Raw genomic sequence first — 23519 nt, 5'->3', positions numbered from 1 at the left:
AAGTAAAACTTGGTCTTAAATTAAACGCGAGGAGTAGGAGATTAAGATTAGCCAGAAAATAAAAAAAAAAAAAACATTTTTTTTTCAATTTTCTAGTGTCTGGCTCCCCTTAATGCACGTGCAAAATAGTTTCTTTTAGCACGAACACGTCCAAATGATCAGCTTTAGGTGCGGAATTATTCTTAGGCTATCCTAAGGAAAAGAATAATAGAAAGTAGTCCGCTTGGAAAAAAGATTGCCTTGGGTAGGTTATGAAATGGTTTTTCAGAATAATATTTTATCTTTTAGAGCTGAGGTGTTTCCATAAAAACTCGTAAAAATGTGGAAGCTCCAACAATAAACAAAATTTCAACTTCAATGGCATAAAATGTGTACACTGCGACTTTTTATAGGAGTGTGCTATGAGAACGAAGTGGCAGATGCACTTCGCTTTGAAGCTCTCTTTTTCAACAGTTCAGAATATGATCAAATAAAGCACTTGTCAAGTTTCAATGAAAATATAAGGCAGGGTTCAAACGTAATATGTTTAATTTAAATATATTGTATAACAAGTAACATAATAAAGCTATCTCTTTTCAACGTCACAGAAAATAATCAAATCAATTTTAAATATCAGGTGTTACAAAAAACGTGAGACAGAAAACTTAATTTTTTTAATTACAAAATACCACATAACAAGTAATATAATAACTATCGTGTACAAAGTTGTATCTTAAAATAGTAAGCGTCTGCGAGATTCATCACAAGTAGGAAGCACTTTGCGATTTCCGTGGTAATATTTTTTTAACCGATTGTCCTGGCAACTAACTGCTGAAACTAATAGAGACCTGTGATGTGATTGAATGTATTAACTTCGGTTGGATTTCTTGACCTAAACTTCTCACTTTATTCTTGTTTCTTCCAGAAAAAAGTTCTTGTCAATACGTCAATAAGTTTTATATATTTGTATTTGTTTTACATCAAAACTCAGGATTGCCGATTTCTTTTGAAGATGAAAACTTACTAGTGTCAATAGAGAAACTACTTTACACAGAATAAGAATATACTCCTCTTTGAATTATGTTGCCAATACTCCAGAAAATACCAGACCAACGACAAATAAATGCATTTTGATGGCTGAATGCAAAGAATGCGTATCTCTGATTTCAACTTTGCAATGTTATTATCTTTAGGAAACCCAACCGGCAGTTCCTGTTGAAATTATCTCTTAATTTTCCTCCCTCGTCTTAAAAAAATCTCTCCACACTACAAAAAATCGACTTGATCAGTAATCTTTGAAGAATATGAAACATAATCGGAAGTTATTAAATTTTATTTCAACTGGGATGCGCAATCATCGCATTATGAACCATCGATTTATACAATCTACTGCTAATCCACTAGATCACTAATATTGATTAAGATTACTAAGTTTGAACTTGGATTCCTGAATATTCATTTATTTATCTATAATATTTTTTTAGTTATTTATATTTGAATTAATTATTTGAATCGGAGGAATATTTGGTATTGACGTAAATAAATAATTTTTTTTTATCCGGTTGTAACTGATTTTGTTTCCAATTTTAGGACATGATTAAAAACATTATATGATTCCATGCACAGTCCCACCAAACTAGAAGCATTTTTACCATCGAGTCTTATTTTTCATTTCTCTTTCAAACATACTCTTGGAAAAACTTGTAATTATACAGGCAGGAAAAATTAGGAAGGCTATCTATGACTATAAATGATGAATACGTAGAAATGTATACTTGATGCTAAACAGAGTGAATTAAATTTTAGTGTATCGTGTTTTCAATGAGGAACTTCACTGTACATTTTATCTTGAAATGCTTACAATTGTTTGACATCGATAAACAAATCATTTTTGGTCCCATTCATTTGAAACTGCGGTAGTAAGAAAGTTCAAAACTTTTTCTTGAGACATCAACTATAAAGACTTCAGTAATAAAAGCAAGTCTAAGATATGGTTCAAGGTCCTGAAGGCACGCTGTGGTGAAAAATGAAGATTGAGAGGACATTCCTCCCGACTTTGATGTCAGATCATTTATTTAAAATTGTTTAAAATTTTGAAATATGTTCGTTTGAAAAATTTCAAACAAAATAAAGAAGAAAAGCAGATAAACTAAACAGAAATGATAAGTAAATAATTAAATTAATATGAGGTATTATGTTTTACAGATGATTGGTCCTGTCACCCTCATAACTACAATGATAATATAGTTTAACTGTTGCTACTTTAAGGGGTTTGTGAAGAAATGTTGATGACGCATTCATGAAAATGACTAGAATAGACTTTTTTTCTAAAGTTTTACTTTTGGAGTTTTAAAACACAATAATTTACTGTGTTGTATTACTAAGTACATGGTAAAAATTTGAAGACTGCTGGACTTAATGTTCGAATTTTCGTTGGGATTGAATGTGTAGTCTATCATCAAAGTGATGAATATGCACCATGAAAATTGTCGTGCTAAAATATAAATTACTGCGAAAAATTCAGCTGTCAATCAAAGGAAAATGCTCTCTTTGACTCCCATCATCAATCTTATTCACATCATACTATACAATAGCTTACACAATAGGAAAACACGACGGCTCATGATTTTTAATGAAAATAAGTTGAGGAATGGTATCTGGATATTTAGGTAAAATTCCTTCATAGGATTGTAGGTCATTACAAAATTAAATTTGTACACTACCAAACTCAGGACAATAGCTCTTAAGAATTTACTGTAATCTATAAATATTATTGATACGGCGATCAATTTTAGGACCGTAATTTTGATCTTTGAGTTTAAGTGTAGATGGTAAGCATCCAATTTATTTTGTTCTGAATGTTTTGAAAAAAGTATCCACTTTTTTTGGCATTGCAAACATTATAAAGAGATCCATTTTAAATACCATCAATTGTGATTCATGCAATAAAAAGTGACTGATAGGTGGTTTGAAAGGACATTAAACAGTTTGAAAAAAACACTTTTTTGGTAAAAATCAATTTTCGAATGATCAAAATTTGAAGGTGGATTCTCAGTTTCCTCTCTCTTTGTTTGAGAAATTAACGTTATAATTCTGTGCAATGTTAAACGAAAAAAAAAATTGCCATCATAGCACACAATTTTTTCGTATAATCTCTTTTCGAGAATATCATGGAAAATTACCCTAGCAGTAAGTTTTAAAAAATTCTTCCGATGGAAATCGTCTAAATTAAAGAGATTATTAATTTGCAATGGATTTTTTTAAAAAAATGCAAACCGAAGAGACCGGTTTACTGTTGATCCCCGTAAAATTGTTAGGTCATATTCTTCCAGCTTTTTGTAAGTAATCGGGTACATTTACACCGAAATACGGCATATTTTCCCTTGGTTTTTGGGCGACTGTCTGAAATATGATGTGAACATCCAGTATGGTCCCCATAATCTTCTTTCAGATGCAAGTCAAAAAGTTGTTGACTTTTAACAATGTCTGAAGAAGGTAAATCAGATTGTTTCTTTCCTTTTTCTAATACCGATTATTGTTACCTGCAGATAAGCGGTCATTCTGGTTTTGGGGACATGTATTTCATTATCCTTACAGTATAGACATTTGCATGCTAAAGGTATGAGGAGAAGAGATGCACAAAGGTAAGAGAAAGAAGAACAAGAGGCGAAGCGATGTGCCTCCATGCAGATGACGGTTTCAGAGTTCTTCCATCTCTATCGTAGAATTTCCCTGGCTCAGGTCCGGTTAGTTTTATCTCTCGCCAAGATCCAACTGAAATCAAAACAATATCGGTGAGTTATCAATGAAAATTAATTACATTATTATATAGGTAGTGTAAGTTGCTTCCCTAGATTGATTTTTAAAATTTAAACAGAAATTAATTTGTTTACATTGATTAACCTTGATGCATCTTATACTTTCTGGATTTTTTGTTTCAACTATAGACAATTTCATCCAAGACTGAAATACTTTTCCTATCGAAAGTATCAACATATCAATAGCCAAAGTAAGAAATCATGCACAGAGGTATCTCAGTTTCTGATGTCGCAAGCTATACTCGATTTTTTCTTTGAAAAACTAGTTAACTTCATTTCTTATGAACTTTCTTAATTTTTTTCTTTGTTAGCAGAACATTCTGTATGAATCTTAAACTATGTAGTTGGCTTCTTTTCTCTCGAAAAAATTCAATATAAAATCGGAAATTTTGTGACATCTCAATGGAGATGATGTATAGCTTCGAACTTTGGTCATCGATAAATCGTAACCTTCCAGGCAAAGTATATCACAAGAGCTATGCGACGTTTCAAAATTTCCACCGACATTTTATTTTCTTACAGAGAAATTGTTGTGAAATTGTTTGTTGAAAAATTGAATCTTGTTGAAAACTTCACCGATTTGTATTGAGGAAAATTCAGTGGAATTCTCAGACAGCTTCGTTGAACAATTTCTCAGTAAAAAAATAAAATGGGGGCGGAAATGTTTAAACGTCGCATGGTGCTTGTGATGCTTCGGCTAGAACGTGACGATATTACGTACATTTTTGTAATTCTCTTTGGAGCAACCGGCAATTTATCGTTGGCTATAACAGCACCAGAGGTATGCGGTTTACTTTTGATTTAACCAGAAATTTCTCTCAGCGCACCTAAAAATAGTCAGGTGTTCTCTGTGTAGTCAATATAGCCGGATGTTTCCAGGATGAGAAGGTGGATGCTTCCTTGCACTCTGTTGCATAGAGTTAGAGCCCCCCAAGACAAACCTAACTGACACCTCTATTTATTCCGCTGTGCTTCGTATCAGTGGTGGAATAGATAGCAGTATGGCGTTACACACACCCACACGAACTTGATAATTTAATTTGGACGATAGCTTCCAAGTTAGGATACAGAGAAGCCGAGAGAAACGGAGGGATTAATGCCTTAGCCGCAGCCTCCCGTGAACGAAGAGAAAAGTTTGCTTTTCTTGCGCAACAACTTAATCAACGTTCTAGCGCTCATCCGAAAGTTACTTTGATCGTTGACGCCTTACACATTAGTTAACTTTCGTCTGTTTGTTCAACTTCATAATTTGGTATTTGTAGCGCAGCACCCTTGTCTTTTGCCCTTGGGTAAGTGTTGATAAGGCACGCTTGAAATGAACAAAATATTTTCCTCTGCATGTGCATAGCCGGAGGAATTATTAAGGATTCCGCCCGGATAAAATGGTAAAAGTATAGTCTCAAACAATGGGGAAGGGACTAAATAGCAATAGAAATATGTATTAAAAGATAACATTGATATAGTTAAAGTGAATAATTTGCATGTTGCAATGTTTGAAGCTTTCAAATTATGTTTCATTTTCAATGAGGGAAACTTACGTATAAACATCTATACTATAAGCTCCAAGACCTCCTAATTTTGCGAAACTGGTAACGCTTAGTTCCAGCGTTCTACCGGGCCGATTTTCATGATTTTTGCGGCTATCGACGGACAATTGTCTCTAGATAAGCCAACTCTTTTCAGATTTTCAAAATATGGCCCAGGTTTTTTTATATTACGTGGTAAAGTTGCGAATTCTCCCATTTAAACAATGTAAATTTATACTTTTTGTCATAGTTCGTTTGAGCGTTCTACCGGGCCGATTTCCATGATTTTTGCGGAAATTTGCAGGTAATTGGCCCTAGATGAGCCCGCTTTAATCAGATTTTGGAAAAAGGACCCACGTTTTTTTAAAATCACGTTATAAAAGTGAGTGAGTTTACAGAATGCTCCGGTACTGCTACCGCTATGCGCGGGAGGATGCGCAGTGGTCGAGGAGGTTGCGCAGTAGCTGTGTAGCCTGTGCATCAGCTCTACACTTATCTACACAAAATTCGCACCTGTGACCTCATGTCGAGAGGTGGCTGAGTCGTCTAAGACATCGAATGCGTCCTCTGTGAACTCGGTGTGGGTTCGATCCCCGACTCATGTAAACTAAATTATTACTTGACTTTACCATTGTTCATTGTTTTACTGCAATATTTCATCAAGCAGTCATTCCAAAACGCGTCCTTTTAATTTTAAAGTAATTTTAAGTAAAGTTTAAAATTAAAGTATACCTTATATCGTAATTTTTTAGGGTAAAAATAAAACTAACACTGATAGGAGGGTAAAAATAGGGCCGCGAAGCGGTCCATTGATGGCGCAGAGCGCCTTCAGGGGGTTGGGCCGCGTAGCGGCCAGGGGGCGTAGCCCCCTAGTTATCTCTATGGAATTTCCTGTGAATATTTCGTCGCTCCTCTGACGTCAGGGCGTATCTCGATTTCGACATGAGCCCTGGAAAGCATGGAGTTATTTGGACAACAGGGTTCAAGTGGAAATCAAGTTACGCCGTGACGTCAGAGGAGCGACGATTTGTCATAAAGTGACAACAATTTGCAGGTCTTTTTTTCCTTTTTTTTTCCAACCGTCGGCAGGGCCGGATTTACCTACTTGCCGCCTGTACCTTGCCGCCCCCTTCTCATTCGTTTTGAAACACCAATAAAAACCATCAAGTGAACGTGCCAGCGGGGGAGAGGTGCATATAGGACGCGTTTACTCGTGTTGGAAACATTTTTTGGGAAAGCCCTGTCAACACTACTAGCAAAAGTTCACGGAACTTTGCGCGAAATTTAAGTTTCTTAAACCTTTCTCTTTGTGGACAAGGCCTTCCATTCATAAGAAACGAACGAAAAAATTATGAAAGAACCAACATAAATGTGGTACAATGATTTTAACTTCCGCCGCGCCGCGCCGCGCAGACCGCACCGTGTTTGGCGCAATGCGTGAAGTATTCCGACAGTCTTGTAGGTACTATGATTTTCACGCCAACCGCTGCTGAACGCGCTGTGTTTGACGCAATGCGTGATGTATTCATGCATTTTTGCAGGCGCTATGCGTTTCACGCTGACCGCAGTGACCGCACTGTGTTTGATGCAATGCGTGAAGTATTCGTGCAGTCTTGTAGGCGCTAATATGTGTTACATGCCGATCGATCGCCGCGCCGAGGGCCTCTCCTTTTCATCTCAAGTCCTCGTCATCAATTCTCTCCAAGTCGCGCCGTTCCAGGCCAAATTGCGTGTTTGTTTTCTCTCTAAACTCGACTAATTAAAGGTGCTGTCACTTGTATCACTGAAAGACGAAAAAATTAGAAATTACTATACTCTCAGGAAATGAGAGATTTTCTCGCCTTTTATCGTTTGTAATTTTTTGTTTTCTAAATCCGATTTTCTTATTACCTAAATTTTAAAGAATTGCAAACTTTGTCACCCCCTAGATTTGCCGACATGGGCCGCGGCCCATGTGGCCACCTCCTTAATCCTGACCGTCGCTTAATTTCCCTTTAAGATAATAAAACCCGAGCGGAGATTTGTAAAGATGCAATGAGAATCTGCATTATTTGAATTTAGCCCTCTGATCTTCTTCAGGTGGATTTTCAAGTTGTATATTAATGAGAATGACTACCAAACAGTCAAAAAAGACCACTGATTTTATCATACTCGTTTCACGTTCATTGTGATCTCCGCAAAACATATAATTTAGATTTTGTTTTGGCGAATTTAAATTATTTTAGGGCATTTTGTGAAACTTTTGAAATTTTGACCTTCTATCCTTCCTGTCAGACATACTTTATCACCTCTAGATTACTTGCATACTCTTTCCCTACGATTGGTTGAGATGACACCCTTGAGCTTCATTGTTGCCAGATTGTGCTGAAAAGTTTTCCCCCGTTTCGTCGTTCATCTTACGTGAGGGCGTATCTCTATTTCGTCGTGAGCCCTGACAAGTATGAAGTTATACGGACAATAGGGCTCACGTAAATTATATATGTCCTACGTTAGAGGAGCTACGATTTGTTGCACGCCTTGGCAACGTTGTTGAGCGTTAGTAAAAGTCTGCAAGATGTCACGCGGACTTCACAGGGTGTCCGCCAGTAAAAAGTTTGAGAACCGCCGATTTGAAAGTGCGATATAGATCCAAGAAGAAGATGAACAAGAAACAGTCGTAAGATATGACGCCCAGATAGGTTTACTACAATTCTGTCGGGATTTTCTTCCTTGTTAAAATTCGAGGCAGGTACATCAAATTACCGACATCGTGACAGTTATTTTGAGTGAGGCTATGTTTTAAAAAAGAGGAAGCACAAAATACAGTTACCCGCAAGACTCATAATTGGACAGCATTTAGCCAAACAATGACATCTGCATTCATGGGTGAGCCAGATGAGAGTATGTAGGTACATGGTACAATAACCGAAGCTTAAGCTTGCCGTTCTAATTCTACCGTGCTAAGGAAAAACAGCGTAAGAACATTCAAACGTGACCAAATTTCTCCTGGTAAAATAGCTATTTTTGGTAAAAATTATGAATATTTTAAGCTGAAATTTTCAGATGTATTTAAAAGAAAAACAATATATTGAAAAAATTTAAAACCGAGAATAAATGAACGTTCAAAAATGTTCAAGAAAATGTACATTATATTACAGGAATTTTGGCAACGTCCAAACGTTCATAAGACATTTTCCTTTCACTCAACATCAGCGTTGCTGCACAATGCACATACTTTCCATTTGAATGGGGAAGTTCAATCGCTCCGAAGAGTTGCTTGCCAACACTCAGGTGACTCATAATTTTACTACTAACGGGAGCTCACGTTTGCTGAATATAGGACTTAAAAATTATGCGCTTACGTGAGACATCTCGTGTCGTCTAAAATTAACGTTTCCTCGGGACATATTTCGAAGACGACGATTTAGTATGAAATTGCAATTGTGGTACTTCAGTATTGGATTGGATGCACTCTGGAGTGTACTTAATGGGAATTGAGAGCGCTTCACTTCATTTTTATGGCGAAGGAAAAGATAAATAAACCATTTTATTTGTTTATGCTGTTCTCGAACCGGCTTCTGAAATTAGTATCGATAAATGAAAGTCTAAATTGCATTCTTTTTATCTACAGTATGTTTCTTGAATTTTCCAAACTTCATATACCACTTTGCTCGGTTAACTCTGCTATAGAGTGATATATACTTCTTGTGGATTATACGTTTTGCATACAGACATTTTGGATTTGTTCTTATAGCATGTAGAGTAATAATTACGCGCTAAAGCAATGATTGCGCCAATATAACTGCGTAAAATGACTGCAGATAACTATTACTGCTCCTGTGACACCTCCATTGTCTATCAGCGAATTGAAGGAGAACTATTCAGAGAATGTTCTTCGCACAAAGAAGAAAAATCAAAGAGATCTTAAAGACTTGAGTTGTTCTCAATTTAAAAAATAAAGTATGACAGGAAGTTTGCAACGTTGCGAACCAAAATGCGTGGTTTTGGAGCTTCCGTCTTTGTTAGGGCAAGCAGCTTATTACTCCTCCCAAGCCACGCACATTGGCCTAATGGCATATTGAAGGAGAATTAGTGCGAGTGAGTACGAAGCAACATGTATATTGGTAGTATGTGTACGGCTCTCAAGTTTGAATCTTGCTCCAATTGAAATTTTCTTCCTGTTTGCATAATAGTTCCAACCGGACGTGGATATTTGTTTCATACTACTACGTTATGCATTTTTGGAAGCATTTTAGAAATTGGAAGGACTGATTATCGCCAGGGGATGCGTCAAGTTGTTGTGCTGTCGAATTGAAAAAATTAAAAACTTAAATGCTTCTTACCCCCGACTCTGGTCGAGTTTTGAACTTTCATAGCTGCTTGAGGGTTACTAGTTCCATACGTGTTGTCAGCTAGTTTATGACTCACAGTTGCGCTATCAGCTATTGGTTTCACAGGAGAGTGCCATCCCCCTGCACTCTGAACAGCACTCGGCAGTCTGGAGGAGCCTGTAAAAATACAAAATCACAATGAGTTGAATAGGGCTAATTTGATGGGGGAATTTAGGGCTTATTGTTTATTGAATAATGCTAGGGGGCAGGTTCCTTCCCCGCCGCGAGGCCCAACCCCTAGGGGAAGCTCCACGCTTTCTGAGGCTTTCTTTGCGGACCTTCTTGATTTAAATTAAATATAGTGAGCTCATCTAGAAACTGTCACCTGACTTGTCGTTAGCCACAAAAATCATTGAAATCGGCCCAGAAGAATGGTAGAACAAACAGTGACAAAAAGTGAAAAATTTGGAGGTTAGAGAGCCGATGGTACACGGAAAAAGAGGTAGGTGTTTAGTTCAAACTTGGACATTTCTAATTAATTGTGGCAGTGCCCCATTTAATTGCGATGGTGACAGAACTATCTGTTGTGGTGCCTCGGTAGTAACCCAATAAATTAGGTCACTAACCCAAATGTTTATCGACACAACCGCAAGCGGTGTTCAAAATAAATTAAAAATGTTCATATCATCCGACAAATTGGGGGTTATAGGACATTTCGTCAACGATTTTTTGTCCGAGCACTTGTTTTTTCCGGTAGTTTAACCACGCGTTTTTTCGGCACGGGAGTTTTGGTCCACTTATCGATTATTGAGACCCAAAGTTAATTAGTCAATATGTAAATACAATTAACATTTGCTCACGACGTTTTTAGATGCAACGTATAATGTCTTTGAAGAATGAGGGTTTGCTCGTTTTTCATTTGTTTGGTTGGCTTGAAACGCCGTAGCACTCCGCGGCGCGGCGGGCGAACTGCGTGACTCGCGCATAGGCGCCTACAAACCTAACAGGGATACTTCACGCATTGCGCAACGCGTGAAGTATCCCGTTAGGTTTGTAGGCGCCAGTGCGCATTTCGATTTTCGCTCTGTGTTAGGCTACAATATTTAAACTCGCGGAGTCAGCGTTTTTCAACTTATGATTTTGAAACGTTTGCACGCTCTGCACGGATTATTCTCATTTAAATTGATGAAAAAAAAAAATGTATTAAAGGAAAATATAACGTGTGTTTTGAAAATATTAAGGCGATTCCGTGTCTAATTTAATGATTTCCAAAGCTTTTTAATTTTTCCTTTATATTTTGTGCTTTTACCGTGCTGCAGCGTGGTGTATTTGCAACCAAACGCTCAAAATTGGACGTGTTTGACTGTAAAAGATCGATTTAAAAGTAGGTTCAAACCAAAGATTACGTCCTCCTTGGTTTTTTCTCTCTTTTTCATTTTTGTATAGTTCCTTCCAACACAAGTACGGCTCATTGAGATTAATATCGATGCCATCGCTTGGAAAAGGGTTTACACATATTTGCCACGTTTTAAAATTATAATGTTTTTAAAATGAAGTAATATTTTCATTTAAAAAAAGGTATATTATACGGTATATTTTAAATCGACAATGTATTTACTCCCATTTTCAAAAAGCTCTGTAAAGACGTTAATCGCCTGGAACGCTGAATGTCTTAAAATATACTGACTAATTAACTTTATAGATTAAGTAAAACCAAATATTGACCAATGAAAATTTGAAAGATGAATAAAAAGAAGAAAGTAACATTTCATTCAAAAAATGAGTTACCATAACAACACCTTCTCTCTCAATTTTCTAATTCGATATTGGCAATATAATTTTACATACAGATTGGAATAAAACCTTTGGACCAGGTCACTGTTTCTCAGTTTAAGCGTGGACGTAAATTACTGGACTAAACAGGTGCCCGGACAAAAAATCGTTGACGGAATGTCCTGAAACCCAAATTGGGGTATTACCACAATTTTAGGGGATAACCCCGAACTCTTTTTTCCCGTTATAATAAAATGACCTATAAAAAATTATCAGTAGATTTGGCAATCCAGACGATTCGAACCGTATAATTTGGGTACGACTCTATTTAAATTTGGAACTCTAGCAAAGTAACCAAGTAATATTGATGTCTACTAACAACCTCTTTTCATTCCTTCCTAAGAACTTAACCTATTTGCAGACCCGGGAATCCGTCCTATTTAAGTGCATTTTAAGTTCCTCTCTTAATTTTAAGATCATAGGCATAATATGAAGAACATCATTTCGCTATTCAAAAGCTCATTTACCGACTCCGCGAAGACGATACGATCGTTACAAGTTCTTGAATCCATTATGTAAATTTTCCGAGGAAGGAGGATACAGCACTCAGCTGGAAACACCGTTACCTCTCAGAGCGTTATGATCTAATTATAAACATGAATTTCTTGATGCAATACGAAAACCTTTACATTAACGAAATTAATTTGATTCGCTGTTGCACCCGAGAAATAGAGTAGACTATTAAATAACTCAACGAGATAAGAGGAAATTGTTGATCCCTGCACTAATGAGATCGCTCGCTGCGTGCCGCTATCCAAGGATGAAGAGTCATTACTGCACCGCTGAAAGTCAACCTCAAAAGTTCTGGTCTTTTTAAGCTAGAGGGTGATTAATTTTTGGATCTTAAATTACTTTTTAAGCTGTTACTCTGGGGAATTTCGCTGGAAAATTCAAAGTTTCCAAGTGATCGTCAGTGGTAGTTACTGAAAAAACGTTTATGCGCTGATAAAAAATTATAATAATAATCGACGCTACTCGTGAACGACACAAAGCCAGAGTACCTAAGGCCAATAATTGAATCGGTCAATATTAAAAAAACTTCAACGTCATAAATGAAAACTCGATAAAAATTCAAGAAATTGAAATAATTGACCCGTTTTAAATCATAGATTATATAATAATGTGATTGCTCAATTTGATAGCTTAAATATTTTAGAGTTCTGAAATTTAGACCGGGATGATTGAAATTTTTTTACTGTTTTTCTCGTATAAATATTTTTAGGACTATTACGTCTTCTTAGAATGACCGCTTCAAATCAGTAATTATTTCAACACGGAGTATCCCGACCTGCATTGTTTGTAGCCCCTGGATGCAACTATTCGTGTCCCACGGTTGTGAGTGTTGCATGTTCAAGATTGAAGGCACTTTCGCAACTTCATAGTATCGCAACCTCAGTTGTTTGTAGCGCCTTGATGCAACTATTCGTGTCCCACGGTTGCGCGTGTTGCATGTTCAAAATTGAAGGCACTTTTGCTTTTTTCAGTCCGCGGACTGGCCAATTTTGCTAACGGAGCTCAACGTCGATGGTCATAGATTCATTAACACGCGTTCGATTGTAGAGCAGGCCACATCGAACTGAGGGCTGTAGCCATTAGTAAAAAGTATCTGCATCCAAGAATGACTTTGGCTCCGCTGTGAGCGAGACATTTGAGTTTAAGGACGAAGAAAGGTTTATTTCTCTCTGAAGGATTGACTTCGGAGATCTTCGGAAGTGCGTTTTCCTGGTGCTCACGGAACTTTGCCGTCGGAATGTGCTCGAAAAAACCTATGTTAACGCTGCTAGTGGTCCCTCATGGCCAATTTTGATCAATGGATTTCAGTAAAAGCTAAAGAATTTGAATTTATGAGTAGCTAACAATAATGTCGTGGACATTTATGAGCCTGTAAGGTTATACGAGCTACGTTACATATTCGTGCTACGCGCAAGGTGGGCGCAATTTTATGGCGATTTGCATTTGCCCAGCGTTGTCACGTTGTTTTTTATTTTTTTAATAAGAGACTTTGTAAAACATAGGATAATTTTGTTTACACTAGAGGGCTACGCCCCCTGGCCGCTCCGCGGCCCAACCCCCTCTTAGATTCTGTTGATTAATGATGAAAATATCACATAATTTTTTGTTATACATCATTGTTTGTAGGGGTTGATATGTGCGATTTAATGACGCGCCTTATAAACACATTGTGTTGGAGTTCACTGCTTGTTTTAAGTTATATTCATAATAAAAAATGTTTTGTTCATAGTGACAAAATTAATTGTTTTGAAGATATTAATTACATACTGAATTGACATACTGAGCTAATTTTACAATGAATTTTTCACAATAAAATAGCAATTTCAATGTGATAAGTTGTGTTTTTTATTTATTTCTTTTTGACGAGTATATAAAAGATCGTACTCTAGAGGAAGAAGAAAAATAATGAGGAATCCATCGCTAGTTGGTTGTCGAACGTTACTACTTTTTTCAAATGCCAACTTAACCTTCGCGAACGGATTTTGCCGCGAACGGAAATTTTGAATTGATGGATTTTACCGTGAACATAAAAGCCATAACATTATTATTTACGACTTGATATCGGATATGTTTAGCGCTTCAATCGTGTTGTGCGTGAACTTTTGATGAGAAGCATGCTTTGCGATTCCATAACTTTTACCCTGTTATTTGGTCCATTTTGCAACGTTGTATTTACGATGAATTCGTCGATCGATTTCGACGTTTGAGGCGTCGAGTATGATTTCACCTGCGCGTCAGTTTGTAAACAAATACATCCGCCTCACCCTCACCCACGCAATCCGTGCGCTGCAATCGGTTATCCAACCGTCCCCTCGTAAACTTAATATACCTACACACAATGCGCAACAACTTTTATTTTCTTTTTTTCGCGCTTTATGCTTCATGGAGTCCAAGTTCCCGACCACTTTCTTACTCCTCGTAGTGGCGACAATCATTGCGCGATGGATGTCATAATTTGAAGAGGGGTATTATTTCAAGCGAGAATGCAACGACCTGAACGTACGGGAAAACCAGGGTTGCCGTTGGAGAAAATATAGCCCGATGACCAGAGGCGGATCGAGCAATTTCGGCAACACTGGATTTCCTCCATTTAAACCTATGCTAAATAATCGATTCTTGTAGGAGCACCTGACCCCTCCAAGAATCGATACATTCCCATAGGTTTAAATTGAGAGGACCAATGTTGCCAATTTGCTGGATCCACCAATTCCAACGACCTCCATCAATAATTAATCCATAGTGAAAGTAATCAAAGATTGAGGTATAGAAAACATTTCGTTGTTTCCCAGACGGAAAAACTTAACTACATTTCTACTTTACGGAATTTTCCTTCACAAATTGTATTTTTACTAGGAAACTGCTGAGTGTTTTGACCAGAAATCCCATGAGTTATCCATCTAATCACGTTCAATAATCAGAAAATGTGTGGAAAGCAATTGTATGGTTAATTTCGAGTGAAAAAATAAATTTTAAATACTTTAATTTAGCAAAATCGGAATGAAGTTACTTTCTCACCTCTAGGAAGAGACGATTTCCCTATTTATAACTGTCAAACCAGACAGCATTTATGCTTATTTGAACATTGTTGAGATTGTACATACTCGCAACTATTTAGTTTTTGTAGAAATATTGTCACCTTTTTAAATTTGGCCTTAGACTTTCTCCCTAGCACTTCTAATATTTAGAAAAACATATGTACCAAGTAGGTGTGCTTGAAAGTCCGTAAAAAAGGGAGAAATTCGCAGAATGCGTACGATGTTGAAATGGGTACAGGGTACGCGCTACTCGATTGAAAAGGTCCTCGTGTAATTCTGCTCAAATGGCATGCTGCCACTTTCTATTACAGGACCGCTGTCCTTCTACACAGTCCCACCCAGTCCACAATCAAAATCGAAAAAAAAAGAAAAACAAGAACGAGTTTCACCACTACACTCTGACTGATTTTAATGCGTATTAAATACTTCATTTTCCAGGAAAATGCAAGGTCTCGGATTTGCGTCGCACGGAGTGAGAATTTAATACACCCACCTCAGCACGGTGACAGAACAACGTTGCCAACTAAAAACCAATGTACAGTTTCATGAGGTTCCTCTGGAGCACTTGATACGGTAATTTGGCGGACCAGTTCAACGAGCTAAAATCTAGGTGAGTTTTTAGGTTGGTGAGCACATTTTTCATAAACAAAACTTTGGTAGATATGGATCGCGTTCCATACGAACAAAGTTTCTTGGTTCATTGAAATAAATGTTTGACTCATAGAACCTGATTCTCAGTTCATCTTGCACTTAGGTCTTTCCAGCTGCAGGACTGAGGCCTTAGTCTGGGAATCACCCATTTCAGCCAATAGGATCACACCATGCTCTTTAGGTCTTCTTTGTGTGTATCAATTTTAATAATCAGCCAGGTGCCATTACTTTTCCCACCTATGCAGAAAGGGAGATCGACGGTGAAATTACCAGACCACGTATTTCGGTTTGCGACGTTGTAGACTTCCTGTCATACTTTATTTTTCAAATGGAAAACTACTCGATGTCAATTTTTGGAAACTTTTGGGTTCTATCCTCTCCATAGGAGGAAAACTCTGTAAAAATTTCAAGATTTAATATTGATTTGTATTCCTTCAAGAAAATAAAATGGGAGCGGAAACTTTTAAACACCACAAACAAGATACGTGGTCTGGCAGTCTCGCCTGGCATGTATAGATCAGCCGGAAACAAAGGTTCCTCCTTGCGAACCGCTTTCCAAATAATCTCATTCAACTTTGAAAATTGAAAGTTCAGTCTCTCGCGGAAGTACTCACAAAGATCCACGATGCAACACCGCTAATACGAATCAGTGAATCACACTCGATGGTGCTTCGCTCTGCGCGCCGCGACGCACGGTGGATCGGGTCAATAGGAAAGGCCGGACAACATTTAGAAACTTTAATCGCTTTTAACTCCGTCTATACCAAACTTTGAGGTTCTAAAAGTGGCTCCTTTGGTTTCCTCGTTTAATCATCTTCTGTAAGCACCCTTTGAAATTTAAAATGTGACGGAATAATCATCAAAATTGGCAGTTTTAGTTAGAGTTCCTTTATACTGAGAGTCAAGACAATGTGAATCCATTTCTGATTGGTTCCCGTATTTTAGGTCCTTCACAGTGTCACCAACGGGAATAAAGATTACATTTTACCCGATTGCAAAGATTATAATCTGGAATGGACCAGGGAATTACGGGTTCAGCAAGGAACAAACGGAATAAGAGGAGGAACGGAGAAAGGAATTTGAGAATGGGCCGATCAAAGATTACAAAAAACGTTCAATTTCTGTAATCTTTATCACCGTTTGTAACTCCATGAGGGGGTGTTGTCTTGACTCTCAGTATAGAGGGACTCTAGTTTTAGCCAAAAATTTCATGTGCGACCTCTCTGATCGACTCGATCCACTGTGCGATGCGCCCATCCCAACCGTGGCGTCGTGGTGGAGTCCTTCTGTGCCCAATTTCGTGAACGAGCAAGCTCTGCCTCCACTGTAATTCTAGCAGTTAAAGGCTGTTGAGGCTCCCGCCAACTATACTCTCATGAGGCCTCCGAGTGATACCTCTGCAAGATTAACATTGCCGTGACATGCAGTGCAGAAACCTCTGCCACCAACACGGCATACTGCGCGGGCCGAGTTGCCAAATTCAATCCGGAAAAATCAGAGCAGTCCCAAGTAGCATTTTTCAATGAAATAATCGCGATATTTTGAAATTAAGTTGCGATTTTTCCACGATTTTTTTGGCGATAAAATCGCTAAGATCATCAATAACTGATCGATTATCCTCGATCTTGTCGCAATATTATTCCTATACTGCCGTGCGAAGCAAGAACGCCGTAAATATCCATCAAGATTTTCCCTCGTTTTGTGGAACTTAACACTTGATAAAATAAAAACTGTTCTACCTATGCAAATTTTCAGGTTAAGTTGTTAATAGTATTTGCAAAAAAATTCTGTGAAAACATTGTCTCAAGTTACCTACACGAGTTTTTCTGCTGTGACACATTCTTTCCAAAAAATGTAAAATGACGTTTACGGCGTTTTTGCATTGCACGACAGTATAGAATCGCGTTCGATAAAATTGGAAGTTTACCTCATTTTATCGCGATTTATCGTTCGATAGTATTGTGATGAATCGCTGTCGATAAAAATGCGATTTTATTGCAAATTTGTGTGGTGAAACTGCAATCTATTGCAATTTTTTATTCGACAATATTACAATACGTTGACGTTTGTATAGTATCGATACATTTTCCGATCGAATCGCAGCGATAAAAGGGTTCGCGATTTTCGGATACAGCCACGGAAAAAGTGGGCTTCAACCCGCTCGCGGGCTTTCACATTGAGTTATTGATACTGATCGAAGTTCATAAGATTATTCTGCGAATATTTTACCTAAAAGAATGCATGAAAATGTCTAACTGAACCGGAGTCATGACGGTTTAGAAAGAATAATTCGCAATTAAAAATTGGAGTCATCAGAAAAAGCTGCTTAAAAGTTTTAAGTTCCATATTTAAAGTATAAAATTCTCAGATTAAGATGCAATTTTACGTCCTCGACTTCCGCCAAAATAGATTAAACCACTTTCAACATATATTTCAGACACTGGAGTATCTTCCGACAAAAATCCTAAGTACGATTTTTAGGCCCAATTCGACAAAAATTGCTGCAACGAAAATTGATTACTCGTAAACTAAGGTCCATCACCCCGTAGAGGTCACTTATGTCGAAATTAGAAATTTTGAACCTAACATGTTCCGGCGAATTTCAAACATTTAAACTTCCAGGAGAATAATTCTAATTAATTGACACAAGTTTGTAACACTGAGTATGAGTAGGTAAAACGCCATACCAACCAGTGCCTACCATGAAAGGGAAAACAAACTGTATCCCTACCTGCCAAATATTCCCGGAAAATACAATTTTTTCCAAGAGTAGAATTTACTTCCCCGATGTTTATGACTGCTCTGAGGCAACTTAGCTGTAGCTCCGGATCACTGATCACGCCTCTAGGATTTGTATCCCGAGCGCGCTTAATCAAACGTGATTTTTTTTCATAGTCCCAGGAGACTATACCTATAATAAAGAAAATGAATGATAGTCCCATGCGAGTAATCAATGTGCATCGATGTAACGCTGAAGTTTTCGCAATGCAGGAAGTATCTCATATTTGAGCTTCTATCAGTAATATCTCCTTCTCTCTCCAAAGCTTGCTGTAAACTAAAGTTTTTTTGTTCGTTTTTTTGTTGCATGTTCAAGAGACACGAGCAATAATTTCTTATCTCCATAAAAAGTAGTTATTCAGCTGCAGTAATCGTTCTCTTTTTTATTTAATATAACTGACAATCGATGAATTGTATAACAGAACCTTTTTTTGGCGATTATAGTGCTCTGGTCACCATCTTGGGTCAAAACATAATTGAAAGTTTGATGGCTTATATACAGGTATAAATCTTGGCGTTAAAAGAAGTTTACAAATAGTGTATTCAAGCGTTCACATTTAACGCATATTCGCGTTTAAATGAGGGAAAAAATATTTTGCTTGATTGATAAAAACTTGGGCTACACAGTAACCGAAAATATTTCAATTTAAGCAAAAACATTTATAACACTCTTTTTTTATCATATTTACTACATTTTTAACAGATATTTTCAAATATAAAACAAATGAGTGATACATATAAATTATGTTAATCGAACTTCGAACAGATTTTCGTTCCGTTTTCTGACACTCAGATACTCCAATATAGCAGTAAATTCGTGCGCGGAAATGTAAACATTACAAATGTAAAAGCTTTAAATAGAGTACGACGTAAGTTGTCTGTCTTTCGCAGAGTGTTACCACTGAGAAAAGATTGAGAGTATACCTTTGAGATTGGTTCGTTCAGCGAAGCATGGTAAATATTTAACTTGGAATCAGATGTGCTCTAAATAATTGTTCACTATACTTTTCTAAAGTTTACCTCTGTTAAGAGTGGGCAAGCAAGACTGAGTGCGTGATTTAATTGATGAGGAACACTACATTTTTGCTACCCTTTCGCGAAACAGCGATCGATGTCTCTCTCTCGCTCCCTGTTCTTCATCAGCGTTAAAATCTTCAAAGAAGCTAAAGCGTACAGTAACGTGGGCACCAGAGAGATGTTCCAATTCCATCAACCATCTCCTCAGCTGTCTCGCATCTTATTTAAAATTTCAGGTTGTCATCATTCCTGTTCGATGTGAAGGTCAAAGTAAAAATTGTGTAATAGTCAAGACGAATGCACCGGAGAGTAAACTCACAAGATGTGGCAAACTACATCCGGCTTTATAATCCCAGCTTTACAGATTTCAACAACACTGGTCTTGGTGCATTTAAGGGACGCAATTCTCCTTTCATTAAAGTATTTAATAACTTCTCTGTATCTATAAGGCGAACGGTGCTTGTCATTTGGACATTTTATTCACTTTTTCCGCGTAGTATTTTTGTCATCGTCTTCAAGTTTAACCCTCATCAAAAGTTATGGTTTATTTGTATACCAAAGCACGTGTATTCAATACTACAACGGATATTGTATCCACAAAGATTCAAATCAGGAATAGAACAGTCCTTATTCTATTTGTAGGTCGATATTTCTTACAGCATCAATTATTAATTTAAAACACTATCTAACAGTATCACCAATATCTTCAGGCACAGTTGTAATCCCAGAAAAATATAGGTAACGTAATTGTATTAACGTGATCATAGTGTTTTCTAAGATTACAAATATATTTTAATTCATGAAAGGTGTGACAGTTACAACGATCAGGTGATAATAACCGATGAAGAGGAACGCACTTTACGTGAGGAAAAAATTGACGAATTATTGAAAATCGAACTTTACCTAAACCTAACCTCCAGAGAATACCAAAGTTTTGATTGTCAATTTCATCAAAATGTTAGCTTAGTTATGTCTTTAGACTAGCATTTCTACAAAAAGGTCACTCACCTAGAAGAATTTCCAGTGATTTACCATCCATGTGCTCATAGTCTATAACTAAGTTTTTAAAATTAATGTAATGAGTTCATTGTAATTTTTACCGTAACAACGCCAATTTTGCAGTATTTACGCCGATATACTTATTTTAAAAACGATGAGAAATTGATACTAAATTACACTCAACCACAAAGAAAGTTGAAATTAGTGTGCTTTGAGCTGTTTTGTTTGAACTTGGGGCAACAAATACGTTACATCAATCAATCACGTTACGATAATCAATTTACGTTAAAATTAATTTTTAAAACCAAACGCGCAGAGAAACCATTAAAATCCGTCCGTTGATATTTTTTAACGAAGCCGTCCTCCTCAGTCGCTGAGGACGAGCGTGCAGTTAAATTAGCTCTGTTTTTACGTAACCCGAACAACTTAAAGATTGCATTCTCGAGCGTTTTCGCTCTCCAAACTAATCTCTCCTTACTCGGACTTTTGCGTAGTCATCAACTGGACAGTGTGGACTGTAGGCCAATAGGAGTTACCTAAATTTCGACACGAGCCCCAGAAGAGTGCACTCTTATGCGATTGAGAGGTCGTGCCGAAACGCAGACAGGTTTCCGTCCGGATCGAGGAGAAATTCGTGACCACGTGTCGCGGGTCAGGCGCGGATGTGGAAGATTCGAAGCGTAGAAATTTGAAAGAGCTTAAGCGTAATGACTGTTGCCGAGATCGTGCAAATGCCTCTCTTCTCCAATAAGAATCCACTGCGGGCTGATTTTTGAAATCGATAGATAAAGCGATAAACAAAAAAGACGTAAAAATATATTGGAACGATCCTAATGGTGAAGGCAGGTGGTTGCGAGGACACAGGAGGTAAGTAATAAACAAACTAACGGCAACCCACGAGGGACCTTATTGTTAAGTATATTATTTTCCACCCGAGTCTAAAACAATTACTCGTTCCAACCAATTGGCTCCCTAAATTATGGTCCAATTTTTTTTTTCTTTCTTTTTTTTGTCTAAAGCTTCGTATATAGATTTCAGTAATCAGCCCGCAGGTCTAACTTAGCCGATTTTTATCTTGAACTCACTTTGGATAAATATTCCGATTATATTTTCTTAAAGGTAAACATACACCTTCAGTGGTAAACAAATATATTGAGCTCATATTCCTCAAATAATATTTTTATTTTGAGTTTACGGCAAAAAAAAAAGAATATTCATGCTTTAAAGCATACTTTGCTTTATGATTTGCCGGTGATTTTTAAAAAATTCAGTATTGCTGCGTAAAAATTTGCCGTATAATTTGAGTAATCGATGCTGACTTCAATTTTAAGCGTGTGAACTTAGAAATTCAGGCTCTATATCACGGCAAGGAACTCCGTTCATGATCTTAGCGACACCAGATGGCGGATTACTGAAATTTATACACAAAACAATAAATAAAGAGGACGGATGGAAAATAGAGTGATCCTGTTGGTTGAGATGAGAGATTCTCACACTCTAAGGGTGAAAATGATGAACTATCTAAAGGGTCTTGTAGGTATACGCAACCGCACTTACTTCCACAAACAGCGGGCTGATTGTTGAAATTGATAGACAAAGCGATAGACAAAGAGGACATAAGGGGTATGGAGCTATCTTATTGATTGAAGTGTGTGGTTCTCATAGACTAAGGGAGAAAATGATGCATTGAGTAAAAGGTGGGTTGCTGTTAGTTGGTCTATTACTTACCCTGTCTGTCCATTGCAACTGCACGCGTACACCAATAGGATCCCTCTACATCCTTTTTGCCCTCCTTGTCTATAGTTTTGTCTATAAATTTCAACAATCAGCCCGCAAGATTGCTTCCCCACGTCTCCTTTGTCTACAGTTTTGTCTATGAATCTTAATAATCATCCCTTTGATGGCACTCAGGGCGCACAGAGGATCGAGTCAATTAGAGAGGTCGGACATGAAATTTTTGGCTAAAACTGCAAATTTTGATGTTTTTCTCGTCACATTTTTAATTTTAAAGAATATATTAAGTAGAAAATGTCACGAGAAAACCAGTGGAACCACTTTCAGAGCCTCAAAATCTTATTTAAACGGAGTTATGAGCGTTTCAAGTTTCCAAATTTCGACCGACCTCTCCTATCGACTCGATCTACTGCGGGGCGTCTATCTCTTAAGATGCGGAAGACTCACCGGACAGCTGAGCGACGCAACTCCAACACTGAACCAACGAGTACAACACGATTGTGGGAAGCATGGTGATTAGCTCTGATCCAACACCGGCGCCTTACTGGCTAACCACTCGACGCACAACACAACTATCTCTTATCCCCGGAGCCCGGAGCGGGCAGATTCACCTTTCCCCGGCGCCGCAGCGTTGCCCCCTCCCCCGCGCGGCCAAGGAAGAGTGGAAGGACGACGCCCCCGACGCCGGATTTCGGGAGATTTCCCCGGAAATTTGACAATGGCCCCGAGGACGCCGCGGAACGGCCCAGGATTACAGTGTTGTTAACTTTTACGAAGAATAATCTTGAAATTTCCGGTGATGTATAACTGCAAACGAAGTCGCGGGTTCCATACTGCCATGCTGTGCTATAAGGAAGAACGCCGTATGAACATTCGAGAGTTGCCAAATTTCATTCGATAAAATGTTTATTTTGACCAATGACAATTTCATGGTTCGTATCAAAGTGGCATGAAACGTAAGAAAGAAATGAAATATTGGAAATTTCAGTGAAATATTTCATGAAATTTCACGAGGCTGTGAAATATTTAAGGGGGGGGGGCTTCAGGGGTAGAGTATGCAACCCGCACTCAAACACACACAAAAAGAGGAAAGTCACGATTTTCACACTTTGCGAAACAATTAAAGGAACCGGTATTTTTCAACATCTTTCACAAATTTCTGAAATTTCATGAAATATTCCACGTGAAATTTCAAGATTTTATTTTTCATGACATTTTGCCACTCTGGTTCGTATTCTATACGTCGAACAGGTGAGATTGTATCGATATCGATTGGTTCAACATGTAAACATAGCCCAAAAGTCAATTGAGTAATCTGAAGGAACA

The 23519-nt window shown here is 37.6% G+C and overlaps 1 protein-coding gene across 1 annotated transcript; it reads right to left on the bottom strand.

Moving 5' to 3' along the window:
* Positions 1-510: 510 nt before the first annotated feature.
* LOC109032629 (uncharacterized) lies at positions 511-22798 on the bottom strand. The gene is made up of 3 exons (XM_019044863.2): positions 22641-22798; positions 9646-9810; positions 511-3753 (listed from the first exon to the last, which is right to left on the bottom strand). The coding sequence occupies exons 1-3, from the start codon at positions 22702-22704 to the stop codon at positions 3593-3595; spliced, it is 390 nt and encodes a 129-aa protein (XP_018900408.2). The 5' UTR covers positions 22705-22798; the 3' UTR covers positions 511-3592.
* Positions 22799-23519: the final 721 nt, after the last annotated feature.

Source organism: Bemisia tabaci, chromosome 8 (genome assembly GCF_918797505.1).
Source record: "Bemisia tabaci chromosome 8, PGI_BMITA_v3".
Taxonomy (NCBI): Eukaryota; Metazoa; Arthropoda; class Insecta; order Hemiptera; family Aleyrodidae; genus Bemisia; species Bemisia tabaci.
The sequence above is the reverse complement of the archived record's forward strand: the minus strand, read 5'-3'. Positions and strand labels throughout refer to the sequence as shown.

Coding starts and splice junctions, on each gene's coding strand:
- LOC109032629 (XM_019044863.2), bottom strand. CDS start 22,704: ATGCTTCCCACAATCGTGTTGTACTCGTTGGTTCAGTGTTGGAGTTGC. Junction 9,811..22,640: donor TTGCGTCGCTCAGCTGTCCG/GTGAGTCTTCCG, acceptor GTATTTTTACAG/GCTCCTCCAGACTGCCGAGT. Junction 3,754..9,645: donor AAACTCGACCAGAGTCGGGG/GTAAGAAGCATT, acceptor TTTTGATTTCAG/TTGGATCTTGGCGAGAGATA.